Here is an 18,010-nt window from a genome sequence, read left to right on the forward strand (position 1 = left end):
TTTAAAGTGGGTATTTAAGAGTTTGCACTCTTTTTTGAATTACATTTTCAGTCTTCATATGACTCTCGCGTACTAAGTAACTTAAGCCTCAGTAAAATTTAGAATGGATACTGCTGGATAAGCTTATAATGCACTTTCCAACCAAAACCATGATGTTTCTTTTCTGTGGAATTACTGACTTTTGAGGACTGACGACAGTATGTAAAGGAAACGCTCATTTAGCCAATCATGAGTCAGTGATATAGCATGCATTTTTCTTCAGTTTCTACATCACAATTTATGACTAACATGGATATGAAATTATTTTTGTAGGTGACATCCGGGATGGTGATAAATACGTTTGTATCTGCTCCCATTATGTATTTGTCCGCATGGCTTTTGACAATTCCATCGATGCACACACATGTGTTGCAATCTGAAATTCGAAACATCAGCTTTGACATAAGCATAGTCACCCTCATTTTTCTGGTTAGTATGTAGCTTCTGTAAAAACATTCCTTTCTAATGTTTCACATCTGCTGAAGCATACTATCACTGCTCTTGAAAAGTTATTTGTTGTTGGCAGTACAGTTATTGTTAGTTTATAATCTATGTGGTTGGTTTACATTTTGAGGTGTTGGTTGACTTGCAGTTTAAATTGCTGCTAAATTTTATTTAATTAAAATCTCAATAGTTCACTCAAAATTATCTTTTTGGATAATGATGCTTCCAAACTCCAGCAACACCAGTGCAATCCTGTCAAACTTCAGAACTCTCCACCCTGGTTCTGACAAAGACCAGGATCATCCCCAGTTATAGCAATACCCCAGACTGTCCTTTAGTGCAGCTTAGTCATATTCATCTTAACGACCAGACATTTATCTCGAGTTGCTAAATGCTAGGTATTGACTTCCAATGGTATAAGTATACTTTCATTGTTATAAAACCGTGATCTGCACGTTAATGATATGGACACACATACATAATATATGTAGTGTTATTCAGATACCAATATACATGATCAATATATGTAAATGTGGTACAATCATTTCAACACTAGATGGCTCACAGTCAAATACTAGAAGAACTGGGGCGGGATTCCCCCCCCCCCCCCCCCCCCCCCCCCCTCGGCCGGGTGGGAGAATCACTGGGGCGCCACGTGAATCGCGCCACCCTGCCCCGACCCCCGCACGCGATTCTCCCACCCACCCCCGAAACCAGTGCCGCGTGAATCACGCCGGGCCGCTCGGAGAATCGCCTCTCGCAGCAATTCTCTAGCGGCCGTGCGTAAACGGCCTAGTCCCGCTGGCGCCGTCCACACCTGGTCGCTGCCAGCGGGTACTCGTTGCGAAGGCTTGGGGGGGGGTGGCCTGTGGGGAAGGGGGGGCTCCGTTCCCAGGGGAGTCTCCGATGGGGTCTGGCCCGCGATCGGGGATCACCGATCAGTGGGCCGGCCTCTCTCCCCCCGGCCTACTTCCTTGCGCGACCGGCCCCAGAACCCGGCGCCATGTTGGTGAGGGGCCGGAGCGCTCCGCGAGGTTACCGCACTTGCGCGGTTGGCACCGGTGCCACTGCGCATGTCATCGTTGGTGCCGGCGCAACTGCGCATGCGCTGATCCTGCAGCGCCCAGTTCGCGCCGGGATCTGCGGCTGGAGTGTCGCAAACCACTCTAGCGCCGTGCTGAATTCGACGTGGGAGTGGCCTGTTCACGCCGTCGTAAAACGCGAAGGCGTTTGTGACAGGGTGGGCACTCTGCCTCCATTTCGGAGAATCCCGCCCCTGGTTTCCCGCCTTTTCTAAGTCAGATGAAATGATGATGTGGTTCAGAACAGTGTACAAGCAAGACATAGAATAGCTAGAGTGAGAGAAGTTAGAACTAGTTTGTTGTAATAGTGTATAGTTATATAGTTATCTGTATTGTACTTTAATTCTTTATTGTTAGTTTAGTATTGAGTAAAAGGACTCACAGTTTATTATTTTATTACTTATTAAATAGTTCATCTTTCAACAAGAAGACTATTGGTTATTTTATCGTCCTGGTGGATTCAAGAGTAATATTTATATTTTAGATAAGTCATTATTTAAAATATAACTATATATACAAAAATATCTCTGTGCACTTCACGGTAGCATGGTGGTTAGCATCAATGCTTCACAGCTCCAGGGTCCCAGGTTCGATTCCCGGCTGGGTCACTGTCTGTGTGGAGTCTGCACGTCCTCCCCGTGTGTGCGTGGGTTTCCTCCGGGTGCTCCGGTTTCCTCCCACAGTCCAAAGATGTGCGGGTTAGGTGGATTGGCCATGATAAATTGCCCGTAGTGTAAGGTTAATGGGGGGATTGTTGGGTTACGGGTATACGGGTTACATGGGTTTAAGTAGGGTGATCATTGCTCGGCACAACATCGAGGGTCGAAGGGCCTGTTCTGTGCTGTACTGTTCTAAATTCTAAATTAGCTGTAACATTATAAATTCCACAATTTGTCATGTAACTTCTCACACCCTGATCCAATATCTTGCACATTGTAACCCTTCTTCAGCTGATGACTACATTCAACTTTGACTCTGTGCAGCGATACGGGCAAGTAACTATATAGAATTAGATAGAACCACAGTATAGTGACATTGAAGGATTAAGGAAAATTGACACTCTCAAAATTCAATTGTTAATATTTTAAAACAATGGGTGGGATTCTCCCAAGCCCCCGCCGGCGTATTTGGTGGTTGGCACAGTGGGAGAATATGACAAGAGGGCCAGAAATCAGTTTCATGCCAGTGTGAATTTACAGCAGGATCCTCCGCTGGTGTCCGCCATGGTGGCTTGGAAAACCCATCAGAGGATGGCATAAACCTCATTGGCATCCTATTAATGGAAGCAGATAAAGGTCCGACCCCCCCACACCAGATTCTCCATGATGTCGCCAGAAAACACGCTGGCCTCCAGAGTTCAGGTTGGAGGCTGCCTGCACCTCTGGAACACCCACAGTAATAGTGGGTTGGAGTGCATCTGCAGGTGGATCGATGTCCTGGAGGGGGTCTTTGTTAAACAAAGATATTAAGGGCCAAAGGCAGGTGTATGAAGTTAGACACAGGTCAGCCATGATCTCATTGCATAGCGGGACAGGGTCGAGGGGCTGAGTTGGCTACTCCTGTTTCTATGTCCATCAGCTGAATAGGCTACTCCTGTTTCTATGTCCAGCTGCCAGCTTCAGAATATTCCTGGAGATCCATCATCATTTTCAGAAGGTCCACCTATTTTCTTCAATGGTGGGCCAGTGATGTTGGGCGCCTTTTCAATATGACACCCGGGCACAATGGCGGACTATAATAATAATAATAATAATAATATGTGCCAGCCAGGCCTGTCCCGCCACTGTATATAGCATGAAACAACCAGGTTCATAATTAATGAGGTTGGGGACAGAAGATTAAGCGTGTTTTCCCACTGGCCAGCTCAGCGGGAAACACTCCACATTCCAGCCCCTGCCACAGTACTTAGTCTCAAATTGGGAGAATTCTGCACTGTAAATTCTATTCTATGGTAATTCTGCCCAGTGAGTATGCTTGCTCATTACATCCTAATCTACTTCAGCATTACCTTCAACAGAACAAACACACCCATTTGGGTGACCATCTGATCTATATAATTTTAAAAATATCAATAAGCCTGAAGTAACTGTTTCCAGCTTATATTGAAATAAATTTAATATTCTGTGCATAGGCACATGAATTATACAATCAAAATGGGAACCTTTGTGGCACATATGTATCTGGTTCTTTGTTTCAATTTATTGTATGGACTGTGTAATCTGTATTGCAACAGTTTGTTGTTTTTACTTAACAATCAAGACAGCCACTATTTTTTTTCTGTGGGCTCCGAGCATTCACCTTCAAATGGATTTCAGTGGTTTCTGTCCAATTTCAGTGCACAAAATTGCATAAATCTGTACGTTAATATCTCACCCAAAAGATTCCATCAGTACAGCACTGAAGTGTCACCCTAAATTATGTGCACCAGTGCCTGGAAGCAAGCTTGATCTCACGGCCTTGGAGACGAGAGTGCTACTGTGATGAATGAACCTAAATTTACAGTTGAAATTACAACATAAATCTACAAAAAGGGTCACTTAATTCAATATAAAATAGCTGGATCAACCCGCTTTACTTCTGCTGTTCCAAGTTCCTAAAAATGATCTGAGTAAGATCCATGATTCACAAGGCAGCCTCAGTCTCAATTGACACTGATTTCCAGGCCTACCCTCGCACTGAAAACCATTCCCCTGCCACAACTATTCCTGCAGCTCTTCTTTTGCCAGCCTTACCCCTCCTCTCCGACAAACGCTGACTAGCTTGACTCCAGCTTGCCTGTCTTCATAGAATTTACAGTGCAGAAGGAGGCCATTCGGCCCATCGAGTCTGCACCGGCTCCTGGAAAGAGCACCCTACCCAAGGTTAACACCTCCCCCCTATCCCCATAACCCAGTAACCCCACCCAACACTAAGGGCAATTTTGGACACTAAGGGCAATTTATCATGGCCAATCCACCTAACCTGCACATCTTTCTGCAAGTCCTGGAAAAGTGCACTTCAGTGCTCAGCCACTTGAAGGAGCATTCAAAGGTCATAATCAATATCACAGATCTTCAGTAAAACAAAGTAAACATGCAAGTACAGTTTGAAACCCAGCTGTGCGAATGTTGCACTGAAACTTTATTTGCATTGTCCCTGATGCCACTCCTTCCTCACCCGTTTGCATTTACTCATGTATACTCCTCCACCAGTGTTTAGATATGATTACTCTGGTGCTTATTCTGTGACTGCTAATAATGTATTTATAGAGGTACACGCTCAGTCTGATTCCTTTACCATTATTGTACCCTGTACTCTAAAGTGATAGCCGAGGTTACTCAGAACACATACTCAGCAACTGACTAATGCATTCTACCATTCTCCAATTCTCCTGTTCTTTATAAATCTTTAATCTTTAACTTCCCGTGACAAAAGCTATGCGATCCATCTGTACTTGAATTAAACTTTAAAAAATGTAATTTATCTGAGATGTCTGAAAGTGCTACAATTGATAGATCTTGAATTGTTACACACTTGAATATTCTGGGGAGCACGGTAGCACAGTGGTTAGCACAGTTGCTTCACAGCTCCAGGGTCCCAAGTTCGATTCCCGGCTTGGGTCACTGTCTGTGCGGAGTCTGCACGTTTTCCCCGTGTCTGCGTGGGTTTCCTCCGGGTGCTCCGGTTTCCTCCCACGGTCCAAAGATGTGCAAGATAGGTGGATTGGCCATGCTAAATTGCCCTTTGTGTCCAAAAGGGGGGGTGGGGTTGCTGCGTTACGGGGATGGGATGGAGGTATGGGCTTGGGTAGGGTGCTCTTTCCAAGGGCTGGTACAGACTCGATGGGCCGAATGGCCTCCTTCTGCACTGTAAATTCTATGATTCTATGATTGACTCAGATTCTTATCAGTAGTTGAGTAGCTAAAGCATCACATTTTTGCCTGGGTCTATTTAGACCTGGTGGTCTCAAAGAGCTAGACCAAGTTAAGAACACCCCTAACTTAGTAGCAAACCTGTTGAACTTTAACCTGGTGTTGTAAGACTTATTACTGTGCCCACCCCAGTTCAATGCCGGCATCTCCACATCATTAGTAGCAAATGACTTTACGCACAGCAGTGCCATTATCTGTATAAACAAAAGAACTATGAAAATACAAATACTTTCTATTGTTATCATGGTACTGTCATAAATAAATACAATGCCACGGGTAAGCACTATTATTTATATATTAGTTAATATTAACCACTTAAAAGTGCTGATTAAAGAATATTTTTAAAAGCTGATTAGTCGAGATGGATCTCAATTTTAAGTTGAAACCATTTATGTACTTACGCAACTTTGTTCTTTCATATAGGTTTGGTCTGTGGCTGTTATGCTTCTGAGTAAGAAATTTAAGCAGTTGCCACATTTACTCTCTGTTAATTTGCTGCTTGCCCAGGTAAGGCCCTTAAATTATTAATTATTAGGGTCAGATTTTGTGGTATAACATATTCATTGAGGAATAATTGGGCTGGTGGGTATTGCACATTTTCTGCAGGTACTTCAACTTGGGGAAATTTTAGCAGAATGGAGCAAATCCCAATGTCGAGCTAACAAGCTGGTCCCAGACTCTCATTTGCTGACAGCAAAACAGACAGCCTCCTAATTGACAGCCCACCCCCCCACCCACCACCACTGCAAAGTGACCCTTATGTAAATTGCCCAGCACACAGCCCACCACAGAGAAACGTCCCCAATGGTGTGACTGCACTGGGAGGCTATCTTGATGCAGCTCCCTGGCATTTTACTGACACCCACCACCCCCTTCCAGCCTGTTGTCCAGGCTGATTTTGGAAGGACAGTAACTAAGAAAAGGAGGCTCTGTTAATTAGGGATGACATGAGTACAATAACGAGAGATTACCTGGGTTCTAAAGATTAAGATTTAGAGTCTGTTTGGGTAGAGATGAGATGGGGGCGGCAGTGGTTAGCACCAATGCTTCACACCGCTAGGGTCCCAGGTTTGATTCCCGGCTTGGGTCACCGTCTGTGCAGAGTCTGCACATTCTTCCTGTGTCTGCATGGGTTTCCTGCAGGTGCTCCGGTTTCTTCCCACAGTCCAAAGATGTGCAAGTTAGGTGGATTGGCCATTCTAAATTGCCCTTAATGTCCAAAATGGTTAAACGGGTGGGCTTAAATAGGGTGCTCTTTCCAAAGGCTGGTGCAGACTCGATTGGTCGAATAGCCTCCTTCTGCATTGTTAATTCTATGTCTAAATAGCAATGGAAGAAGTCATTTGTGGGTGTAGTTTATAGGACCCTAATAGGAGCAAAATTGTAGAATGAAGTATACAGGAAGAAATAATGGGGCTTTGTAAGAAAGGTACAGGTTGAGCATCCCTTATTTAAAATTCGAAAAGATCTGAAATCTGCACTTTTTTTCAAGTGAATTTAATTATATTACAATGAGACAGCATTAATTAATGACTTCATAGTGAAGGAACCTCAAGGCAGCAGTGATCATAACATCATTGGATTTTGCATTCAGTTTGAGGGTGAGAAGAGCCATTCTAAGACCAGTGTCTTAAACTTAAATAAAAGCAATTACAAATGTGTGAATATAGAACTGACTAAAGTAAACTGGGAAATTAGATTAATGGGTAGGACATGAGAGATGTAGTGACAGGCATTAAAGGAGATATTTTATAACACTTATCAAAAATGAAAGAGTCTCGGAAAAGAATGCACCATCCCTGGCTAGCTAAGGAAGTTAAAATTAGTACCAAATTGAAAGAAAAAGTGCACAATTCTACAGAGTAGTGGTAGGTAATAGGGGAAGAATTTTTTAAAAACAATGATTGAAACAAAATGAGGGGGAAATTAGAGCACGAGAGAAAATTAACTAGAAATGTAAAATTAGATTGTAAGAGTTTCTACAATTTTTAAAAAAGGAACAGCATAATTAAAGGGACAGAGAGTGAAAATAGGGAATTAATGGAGAATAAGGAAATGGTGAAAGCATTGAATGGATGAGGTGAAATGGATTATTCCCTTGTGTTAGTTCTCACTCCACATGACAGAAGCCCACTCTGGTAGCTATATTCATCAGTACTGAGCACCAAATCACTCTTGGTGATGGATCTTGCACAGTGGTTAGCACTGTTCCTTCACAGCGCCAGGGTCCATGGTTTGAATCCCGGCTTGGATCACTGTCTGTGTGGAGTTTGCATGTTCTCCCTGTGCCTGCGTGGGTTTCTCCGGGTGCTCCAGTTTCCTCCCGAAGTCCCGGAAGACGTGCTGTTAGGTAATTTGGACATTCTCTATCTCCCCCCTGTACTCTGACTCATTGTTGTTTGAGATCCGACCCACTATGGTCGTGGTATCAGCAAACGCGTAGATGGTGTTGGAGCCGAATTTTACCAGATAGACGCGCGTGTACAGGGCATATAGTAGGGAGCTAAGTACGCAGCCTTGCGGGGCCCCAATATTGAGGACTATCATGGAGGAGGTGTCGTTGGTTATCCTTACTGATTGTGGTCGATGGGTCAGGAAGTCGAGAATCCAGTTGCAAAGGGAGATGCCAAGTCCTAGATTTTGGAGTTTGGCTATGAGCTTGGCTGGTATTATGGCGTTGAATGCAGAGCTGTAGTCAATGAATAGGAGTCTAATGTCGGAGTGCTTTTTGTCGAGATGCTCCAAGGATGAGTGTAGGGCCAGGGAGATGGCGGCTGCTGTGGACCGGTTGTGGCGATTATGCGAATTGCAGTGGATTGACCATGCTAAATTACTCCTCAATTGGAAAAACAAAATGAAAAAGCATTACATGACGTATAACATATGAGTATAGTGATCCAATTCCGATTTGCATGCATCTACTTAATTATAATATCACCCAATACATATTTTTCTCTGTTTATCTAATAACTTCCAGATATAGGTATGATAAGAATATATTTTGACCAGTGATGTATAAATTCCCTTCCCCATTGTTCCTTGTTGTAGCGAACACACATATAGCTGCACAGTGTTCAATTGAATCCTTGTATGCGAATTGTGTAAACAAAGCTTTCTCTATAATCTGGTCCTTGGTTGTTGTCTGTGGATAGTCTGAGCTGAAACAACTGTTTTCTCATCACTAGTTTTCCGTCTTTGAGAATTTAGCAGCTAGCAGCTTGTGTGGCTTGTATGATTTTTAATCTTTTCAAGGGATAAAGGAAACATTCAGCTGACTTTGTAGAAATAAAAGTCAATTCTGATTCTTATTCTCTCAATAAACTGAATATTAATCACTTTGTACATTGAATAATTGTTTTCCAGACCATGGCGTGTTTGGCAATGATCATGTGGTATATTATCACCAAGCAAAATAATCTTCTGGGTCAAGTCCTGGTGTTCATTGTGCTATATAGTTCTTTGTATAGTACATATGTATGGACAGGTAAGGTGCCTAAAATGTAATTAATGTTAGAAGGCTGTTTCAGCCCAAGCAGTTGCCTTTCCTCATTTGTATGTTGTAATAATTTCTTGCATATGTCCAAGTCGGTAATGGATTTGCTCTGGGAGCCATCGACATTGACTCAGGAGCCCAGGATGTCTCATGGCATGATGATGAAAACAAGGATAAGAAAACTCCCTACTGCTTTCCACATATCAGGAGTGTGATGGAATACTCTCCACTTGCCTGGATGAGTAGAGCTCCAACAACACTCAAGAAGCTCTACATCATTCCCAAGGACAATTAGGAATGAGCAATAAATGCAGGCCTAGCCAAAAATGCTTGCGTCCCATGAAAGAATAAAAAATAATACAGGACAAAACATCCTGCTTGATTGGCACCACAGCCGCAGCCTTCAACATTCACTCCCTCTACCACCGGCACACAGTGGCAGCAGTGTGTACTATCTGCAAGATGCACTGCAGCAACTCTCCAAGGTTCATAAAAACTAGGAGCAGGAGTGGTCCCTCGAGCCTGCTCCGCCATTCAATGAGATCATGGCTGATCTTTTGTGGACTCAGCTCTACTTTCCGGCACGAACATCATCACCCTTAATCCCTTTATTCTTCAAAAAACTATCTACCCTTACCTTAAAAACATTTAATGAAGGAGCCTCAACTACTTCACTGGGAAAGGAATTCCATAGATTCACAACCCTTTGGGGGAAGAAGTTCCTCCTAAACTCAGTCCTAAATCTACTTCCCCTTATTTTGAGGCTATGCCCCCTAGTTCTGCTTTCACCTGCCAGTGGAAACAACCTGCCCGCATCTATCCTATCTATTCCCTTCATAATTTTATATGTTTCTATAAGATCCCCCCTCATCCTTCTAAATTCCAACGAGTACAGTCCCAGTATACTCAACCTCTCCTCGTAATCCAACCCCTTCAGCTCTGGGATTAACCTAGTGAATCTCCTCTGCACACCCTCTAAGCGCCAGCACGTCCTTTCTCAAGTAAGGAGACCAAAACTGAACACGATACTCCAGGCGTGGCCTCACTAACACCTTATACAATTGCAGCATAACCTCCCTAGTCTTAAACCTCATCCCTCTAGCAATGAAGGACAAAATTCCATTTGCCTTCTTAATCACCTGTTGCACCTGTAAAGACTGGGCAGCAAATAGATGGCAAAACCACCACCTGCAAGTTTTCCTCCAAGTTACACACCATCCTGACTTAAAACTATAGTGCGGTTCCTTCACTATCACTGGGTCAAAATCCTGGAAATTAGTTCCTAACAGCACTTTGGGTGTAATTATGCCACATGGATTGAAGCGGTTCATGAAAGCGGCTCACTACCACCTCCTCAAGGGCGAGATGCAGATCATGCCGGCGGAGCGATTCAAGTAACGTGCCATTGGCCTGGCGCGGAGCCCAATTTGGGGCTCATGCAGAATTCACTGATTGCGCCCGGATCTGTGCCAGGCGCATCAGGGTTTCTAAATTGCACCAGTAGTAATATTACCTGATGAAGGAGCTGAGCTCCGAAAGCTAGTGACTCCAAACAAAACTGTTGGACTTTAACCTGGTGTTGTAAGACTTTTATTTTAAGAACAGACAGCTTATCTGATCATTTATTTCATTAATTTGATCTCTGATTAACAACACAGTTAGTTCAGTAAGTTCTTGAAAAATGGTTTAAAATGTCTCCAACCAATTTCTTTTAATAGGCCTCATAGCACTGTCATTACTTCTGTTGGAGAAAAATGCATTCAAGCAAAGAGGATTCTTCATTATTGCAGGATGGGGGTGAGAAAACTTTGAATTTTCCACTTTTAATCTGTGCTCCAAAAGGTTTTTTGAAATGAATGAAAAATGAATGAAGTGGTAGTGGGAAATCATTCGTGTTTTCAAATCGTATCTATGGGTACAGGAAATGAGAGTGTAATTCAACCACAAACTGAAGACCGGGGCAGGGTAACATGCTTTTCTGTGTTACTGTCACGGAGGTAATGGGTAAGATTCACCCTTTGGGAGACTATGGGCGAGATTCTCTGCCTCGTGACACCCCAAATGAGTATGCTCTTGTGAATCTGTTCAGTAACTGCCATCTATGATTTCTTTAAGTTAGGACCTATCAAGTCAAGTTTCACTCTGGGGTCTGTGACTTGTCCTGTATTCACATCAGCTGAGATTGTAACAACCTGAGGATTTGTGAATAGTGCTGAACATTGTGCAATCATCTAGAAACATCCCCATTTCCGACCTTACGATGGAGGGAATATCATTGATGAAGTTACTGGGCTGAGGACACTATCTTGGAGAACTCCTGCAGTGATGTCCCGGCACTGAGATGTTTGACCTCCAACAACTACAGAAAGCTTTCTTTGTGCTGGGTATGACTCCAACCAGGAGAGAGTTTTCACCCTGATTCCCAGTGACTTCAGTTTTGCCAGGGCTCCTTGATGCCATATTCGTTCAAATACGACTTGATGACATGGGCCATCACTCCACCTCACCTCTGGAGTTTAGCTCCTTTGTCCATGTTTAGATCCTTTGTCCATGTTTAGATCAAGGTTGTAATGAAGTCAGGAATGGCGTAGCCCCAGCGGAATCCAAACTGAGCATCAGTGAGCAGGTTATTGCTGAATAAGTGCCACCTGATAACATTGTTGATGACTCCTCCCATCACTTTGCTGATGATCAAGAGTAGACTGATGGGGCGGTAATTCGCCAGTTTGGATTTTTCCTGCCTTTTGTGGACAGGACATTCCTGGACAATTTTCCACAATGCCAGATGTATGCCAGTGCTGTAACTAAACTGGACCAGCTTTCTGAATGGTGTTATGCTTGAGTTTTGTTGGAGCTGCATTCATCCAGGCAAGTGGAGAGCATTCACTTACACTCCTGGCTTGTGCCTTGTAGATGATGGACAGGCTTTGGGGAATCAAGAGGTGAGTTACTCGCTGCAGGATGAAATGAAAATCGCTTATTGTCACAAGTGGGCTTCAAATGAAGTTACTGTGGAAAGCCCCTAGTCGCCACAATCTGGCGCCTGTTCGGAGAGGCTGGTGCGGGAATTGAACTGTGCTGCGGGCCTGCCTTGGCCTGCTTTCAAAGCCAGCGATTTAGCCCTGTTCTAAACCAGCCCCTAAACCAGCCTACGAGGATTTGTAGCATCTGACCTGCTCTAGTAGCCACAGTATTTATATGACAAGTCCAGTTCCGTTTCTGGTCAATGGAAACTCCCAAGATGTTGATAGTTGAGGATCCAGTGATGGTAATATCATTAAATGTCATTGGGCAATGGTTAGATAATCTATTGTTGGAGATACTCATTGTCTGGCATTTGTGTGGCAGGGATATTACTTGTCACTTAAAAGCCCAAGCCTGGATATTGTTCGAGTCTTTCTGCATTTGGACATGGATTGCTTCAGTATTTACGGAGTGGTCTATGGTGCTGAACACTGTGCAGTCATCAACGAAGATCCGTACTTTTGATCTTACGGTGGAAGGAACGTCACTGATGAAGCAGCTGAAAATGGTTGCACCTAGGAAACTACCTTGAGAAACTCTTGCAGTGATGCTCTGGAACTGATGACATGATTGACCTCCAACAACCACAACCATCTTCCTTAATGCTAGGTATGACTCCAACCAGCAGAGAGTTTTCCCCCCGATTCCAAATTACTCCAGTTTTGCTGGAACTACTTGATGCTACACTCTGCGAGATGCTGCCTTAATGTCAAGGGTAGTCACTCTCACCTCCTGGGGATGATTCTGTCACCCACCTGCCGCAAGAACGCCATTGACCTCAGGCAGGATTCTCCGGTCACCAGGCGGACGTGGCCGGAGAATCCCACCCCTGGAATTCAGCTCGTTTTTCCATGTTCAAATCAAGGCTGTAATGAGGAGCTGAGTTAATCAACGCCCATAAAAGGTGCTCAGCAGGCTTGAAGGAGTAACTGAAGCCTCTGAACCATCTAAAGCAGGCCTGATTTTGCACAATGCACATTTTATTTCACATGTTTGTACATGCATTCACAGCAGTGCTTGAATGTGAGCTAAAGTCACCTTGAAACATATGTAATCAAAAACCTTGATGTCATTACTGAAAGTCTATGTTAAGATTAATTGTAGTAAGTTTTCTGCCATGTCCATGTCTATAAGACCCGTACTACAGATGTGACTTTATTTCATGATGCTTGCCTCAGCTAATATCCTTTTTATATTTATTTGTTAATGCATTATTGTGACCCATTATTCTCGCAATTAATAGCTGTAAGTTTTTGTTCTATTAGAATACCGGCATTTGTTGTAGGAATGCTATTGATTACTGGTCATCCAAATACACAACTACTGGAAGATTCAGCATTCTTTTATGGAAATACTCAGGTATGAATTAAGTGGCATCTCTGAATCACCTTCAAAGTATATCGCTAAAACAAGTACAAGTTCTTATATACATTGACTAGCATGGAAATTCTGTCTACAGAGATCTACATTTTCTTCCAACTGTTGTCCTAGAATAATGTAAACCACTGATGCATTTATCACCAACATGCAAGTTTGGAGAAATGTGAAAGTAATTCACTTTTTATATACTTTATTTTGAAATACTTGAAATTTGGTAGTGTATTACTGTTGAGGTCAAGATGGAACATATTTTTATAATTCAGTGCTTAAATCATCAAAAGAAAAGCTTTAAAAAAATCACTGGAAGAATGAGCTTTAATAGTTATAGCTTACAATGATGGAATCCACCAGATACATAGAATTTATGACACAGAAACAGTTCTTTTGCTGGCTGTTTCTGCTCCACATCAGCCTCCCACCCATTATATTTATTTTCAAAGACCAGCAGAAGCTGGGAAATATCACTGCTTTTGCTGTGTGCTCACCAGTGATCTCTTCTTTGTAGTGTAATCTATAGGTCAATTTTAATAACTGGCATCAATAAGGCAGCTCCAGGACACAACTTGTGTGCAGGAATAGCTCAGGAGGGGTGCAGATGCGCAGGGTGATGGGCCCTGATGCTGCAAGTTTGCGACTGAAGAAAAGTTCGGGTAGTTTCTTGGATTTTCATCAGGCTAAGAGGGAAGTGGTAGTTTGACCTGAGAGTATTAAGACTCCTCTATTTTTCTGTAGCTCACAGGACCAAGTTGAATGCAAATAGCTTTCTGCAGTGTTTTTGTTTTTGGTTCTGAGCCATGAAAATAAATTAGCTCCCAAAGTTCAATCCTCGGTCATTGCTTCGTGAACTGATCTGATAGGGAGCCATAAGTGGACCTATAATTAGCCTCAGTGACGTGGAAGAGAACAATGCCTTTGTGAGATTGCAAATAAAGGAGAAATTATACTGTAATTTGCTATGTTCAGACAATGTGTATCTATTAGAACATTAATTAGGCTTTTGAAAGGTGGTTCTGCAATACATTATCGTATTTGCTAAAAATTAGATGGATGGGTGGAATTTAACATATGTAGTCTCACTGTTCACTAATGTTAACAAGACTGTTCATATAATTATAAAACAGCATAGTTCCAAGTTTTATGTCAACAAATGACTAATTGTGGAAATGCACGGTATTCTTTATTGTATTGAATTGACTGAAGAAGCTCCATCTTGGTATTGAAATGAAATGAAATGAAAATCGCTTATTGTAACGAGTAGGCTTCAATGAAGTTACTGTGAAAAGCCCCTAGTCGCCACATTCCAGCGCCTGTCCGGGGAGGCTGATACGGGAATCGAACCGTGCTGCTGGCCTGCTTTAAAAGCCAGCGATTTAGCCCAGTGAGCTAAACCAGCCCCTATTGTCTTAGCTGAGATTTGAGAAATATAACTTTACTTGAAAAGCAGCACTGTAAATATCCATTATTTTTCTATTATATTTTTGCAACTTATGTACAGTCTTGGTGTAATGTGACATCCCAAGGCAATTCATAGTACATCAAACCTGGGGGAAAAGACTCACTATTTGACTGGAGAGTTGAATTTTGAAGAGGCTTTTGGAAGTGTAAAGAGATGTGGAGAGTTTCAGAAGAGATTTTCAGAATGTAAGGTCACAATGGTTCATGGATCTGCCACTAGTGTTAGATCGAAGGCAGTGGGGTTGGAGTGACGCAGAGAAATCTGGACAAGGGGCTGGTTTAGCTCACTCAGCTAAATTGCTGGCTTTTAAAGCAGGCCAGCAGCACGGTTCGATTCCCGTACCAGCCTCCCCGGACAGGCGCCGGAATGTGGCGACTAGGGGCTTTTCACAGTAACTTAATTGAAGCCTACTCGTGACAATAAGCGATTTTCATTTTTCATTTCAGGAGGAATTGAATTAACTGAGAATGCTAGGGCTGTAGGAGATTTCATAGGTAAAATGGAAAGATGCCAGAGTGGATTTTATAATAATGCTAATGCTTTAATGCAATCGGAAATGAGCTAGAATTGGCCAGTCAGAACTGGGTACCTAAAGTTGTGAGCTCCGTATGAATTGGAAATTGTAGTGCAGCTCAGAAGGTGGCTGGAAGAACAATTCCCCCAGTGACGAAGGCAAGGATGTGAATTCCATCGACGGTACGGTTAACCAGGGAAAAGCGACAGGATTGGAAAAACTGGTCAGAGCCTTTACTATCTCCTTTTTGACATTCATAAGAACTAGGAGCAGGAGTAGGTCATCTGGCCCTTTGAGCCTGCTCCGCCATTCAAGGACTTGAAGACTTAATTGCCTTGATTCCAGTTTACCTGTCATTTCATAAAGTCACAGAGACTTACAGCCCAGAAATGGGCGATTGGACTTATCATTCTGTACTGGCTCCATAAAAGAACTGTTAAAATTAGACCCAGCTTTATCCACATAATCATGCATATTGGTTCTCTTCAAATGTATGTCCTATAGTCATCACCATTTCAGTTAATGCGTTCCAAATGTATGTCCTATAGTCATCACCATTTCAGTTAATGCGTTCCAGAATGTAACAAAAGAATGGGTGCGATTCAGCGGACTTGAGGTACTGAGAAACATCTCGCTATTCGATGGTACTTTGCCAGTTTGTTTTGGCCTCGGGCAGATTCTCTCCACCGAGACTGCACTTGGAGGGATTTCCAGCTGGCTAGCTAAAGCTCACCGGTAGGAAAGGCTCCTCCCAGATCAGATCACTATTTTATCTGTCTGCCCCAATCTCTTTCTCCTCCTCCCTTTTTTTCTGAACCCCGGGCTAGATCCCTAGCAGTGCCAACCTGGCATCCAGGCACACTGGCACTGTCCACCCGGTGTCCTAACAGTGCCAGAGTGGCACTGGATCAGCTGTGTGGTGAGCACCAGATAGTGTCCTAGGAGCCTCTTCACTAACATGCCCAACCAAGGTGAGTGCCTCTGGAATACTGCAGGGTGTTGGAGACAGCTGTGACAGAAAATCACCGTCATCCTGCGACCCGAGCTTGGGGTCTCCTGAGTCTCGGGCGGAGGGCTGGTGTCCGAGCTGCTTTCAACGTTGGTGCCCGACTCACAGGAGGACTCCGGCTGTGGCACCTGAACCACCGAGTGTCTTTAACTGGGAGATGCACCTGTGAGAAAGAGATTGTGAAATTCTACAAATGTCACCTAGAAGGAGGCAGAGGTGAAGAAATGCAGGGCTGTGTTGACTTTGATCTTCACTCGAAATGCATACCCACCTTGGTCCAATTAGAAAGACACTCATTCTTGACTGGATAAAGCTACTGTATAAGGAGCCGAAGGCGAGTGTCTGCGCAAATAATGTCAGCTCGGGATATTTTGCTCTCCACCGTGGGACTAGGTAGGGATGTCCCATGTCCTCCATGTTGTTTGCGCTCGCGATTGAGCCGCTGGCCATTGTGTTAAGAAGTTTGGGGGGTTATGGAAAGGGATAGTGTGGTGGGGGAGGGTAGAGTTTAGGGTGTTGTTATATGTGGATGATTTGCTGTTATACGTGTCATAACCGAGTGTGTCAATAGGGGGAATATTGGAGCTGCTTTGAGTGTTTGGTTCTTTCTCGGGGTACAAATTAAACTAGACAAGAGTGAGTATTTTGTGGTGTCTCGGCCGGGAGTGGGGGCAGGGGTGGGGGGGCTGCCATTCCGTAGGGCAGGGACTCACCTTAGATATCTGGGGTGCAGGTTGCTCGGGATTGGGGAGACTCCGTAGGTACAACATTTGTAGTTTGGTGGGGAGAGTGAAAGCTGTCCTGGCGTGGTGGGATGGTCTCCTGTCACTGGCGGGTTGGGTACATGTGGTTAAAATGAACGTGTTGCCACGATTTCTGTTTATTTTTCAATGCCTGCCGATGTTCCTGCCAAAAGCATTTTTTTTTACAAAGATTGAAGGAATGAATACCTCGTTCATATGGGGAGGGAAGGTGGCCAGAGTGAGAAAGGTGCTGCTACAGAGGGGAAGACAGCAGGGGGTTTGGGCCTTCCGAACCTGATGTATTATTACTGGGCGGTGAATGTGGAGAAGGTACGGAGCTGGGTCAGAGGGGTTGACTCCCAATGGGTCAGAATGGAGGAGAGTTTGTGTAGGGGGTCGGGATTGAAGGCACTAGCAACAGCGCCGCTCCTGATGGCCCAGGATAAGTACTCAGGGAGACTGGTAGTGATAGCATTGTTGCGAATTTGGAGGCAGTTTAGCCAGCACTTCAGTTGGGGGCAGGGTCAAGGGAAATGCAGATTTGGGGGAATCATAGATTATTTGAGTGAGGGAAGAGGGACGGGAATTTTTGGAGATGGGAGGAGAAGGGAGTTGTTCTTAGGGAGTCGGTTTGCAGGATTGAAGGAGCTGGTTGCGAAGTATGGGCTGGAACAGGAAATGTTTCCTCCCACAAGCCCCGAAAGACGTGCTGTTAGGTAATTTGGACATTCTGAATTCTCCCTCTGTGTACCGGAACAGGTGCCAGAATGTGGCAACTAGGGGCTTTTCACAGTAACATCATTGCAATGTAAGCCTACTTGTGACAATAAAGATTTTTTTTTAGGTGGTATATAAAGCACACTTCACAAAGGTGAGGATGAGCCGGCTCTTTGAGGAGGCAGAAGATGTGTGTGA

At 43.8% G+C, this 18,010-nt stretch overlaps 1 protein-coding gene across 4 annotated transcripts in view; it reads left to right on the forward strand.

Annotated features, from left to right (window-relative positions):
- gpr155a (G protein-coupled receptor 155a) overlaps positions 1 to 18,010 on the forward strand; it is a 102,297-nt gene that overhangs the window by 53,557 nt on the left and 30,730 nt on the right. For all 4 annotated transcript variants that reach the window (XM_038789376.1, XM_038789379.1, XM_038789377.1 and 1 more), the window contains exons 5-9: positions 313 to 468; positions 5,900 to 5,983; positions 8,840 to 8,960; positions 10,688 to 10,766; positions 13,259 to 13,352. In XM_038789376.1, coding sequence (XP_038645304.1) covers positions 313 to 468; positions 5,900 to 5,983; positions 8,840 to 8,960; positions 10,688 to 10,766; positions 13,259 to 13,352 — 534 coding nt within the window. The remainder of the gene's footprint in view (positions 1 to 312; positions 469 to 5,899; positions 5,984 to 8,839; positions 8,961 to 10,687; positions 10,767 to 13,258; positions 13,353 to 18,010) is intronic.

This window comes from Scyliorhinus canicula, chromosome 2 (genome assembly GCF_902713615.1).
Source record: "Scyliorhinus canicula chromosome 2, sScyCan1.1, whole genome shotgun sequence".
Classification (NCBI taxonomy): Eukaryota; Metazoa; Chordata; class Chondrichthyes; order Carcharhiniformes; family Scyliorhinidae; genus Scyliorhinus; species Scyliorhinus canicula.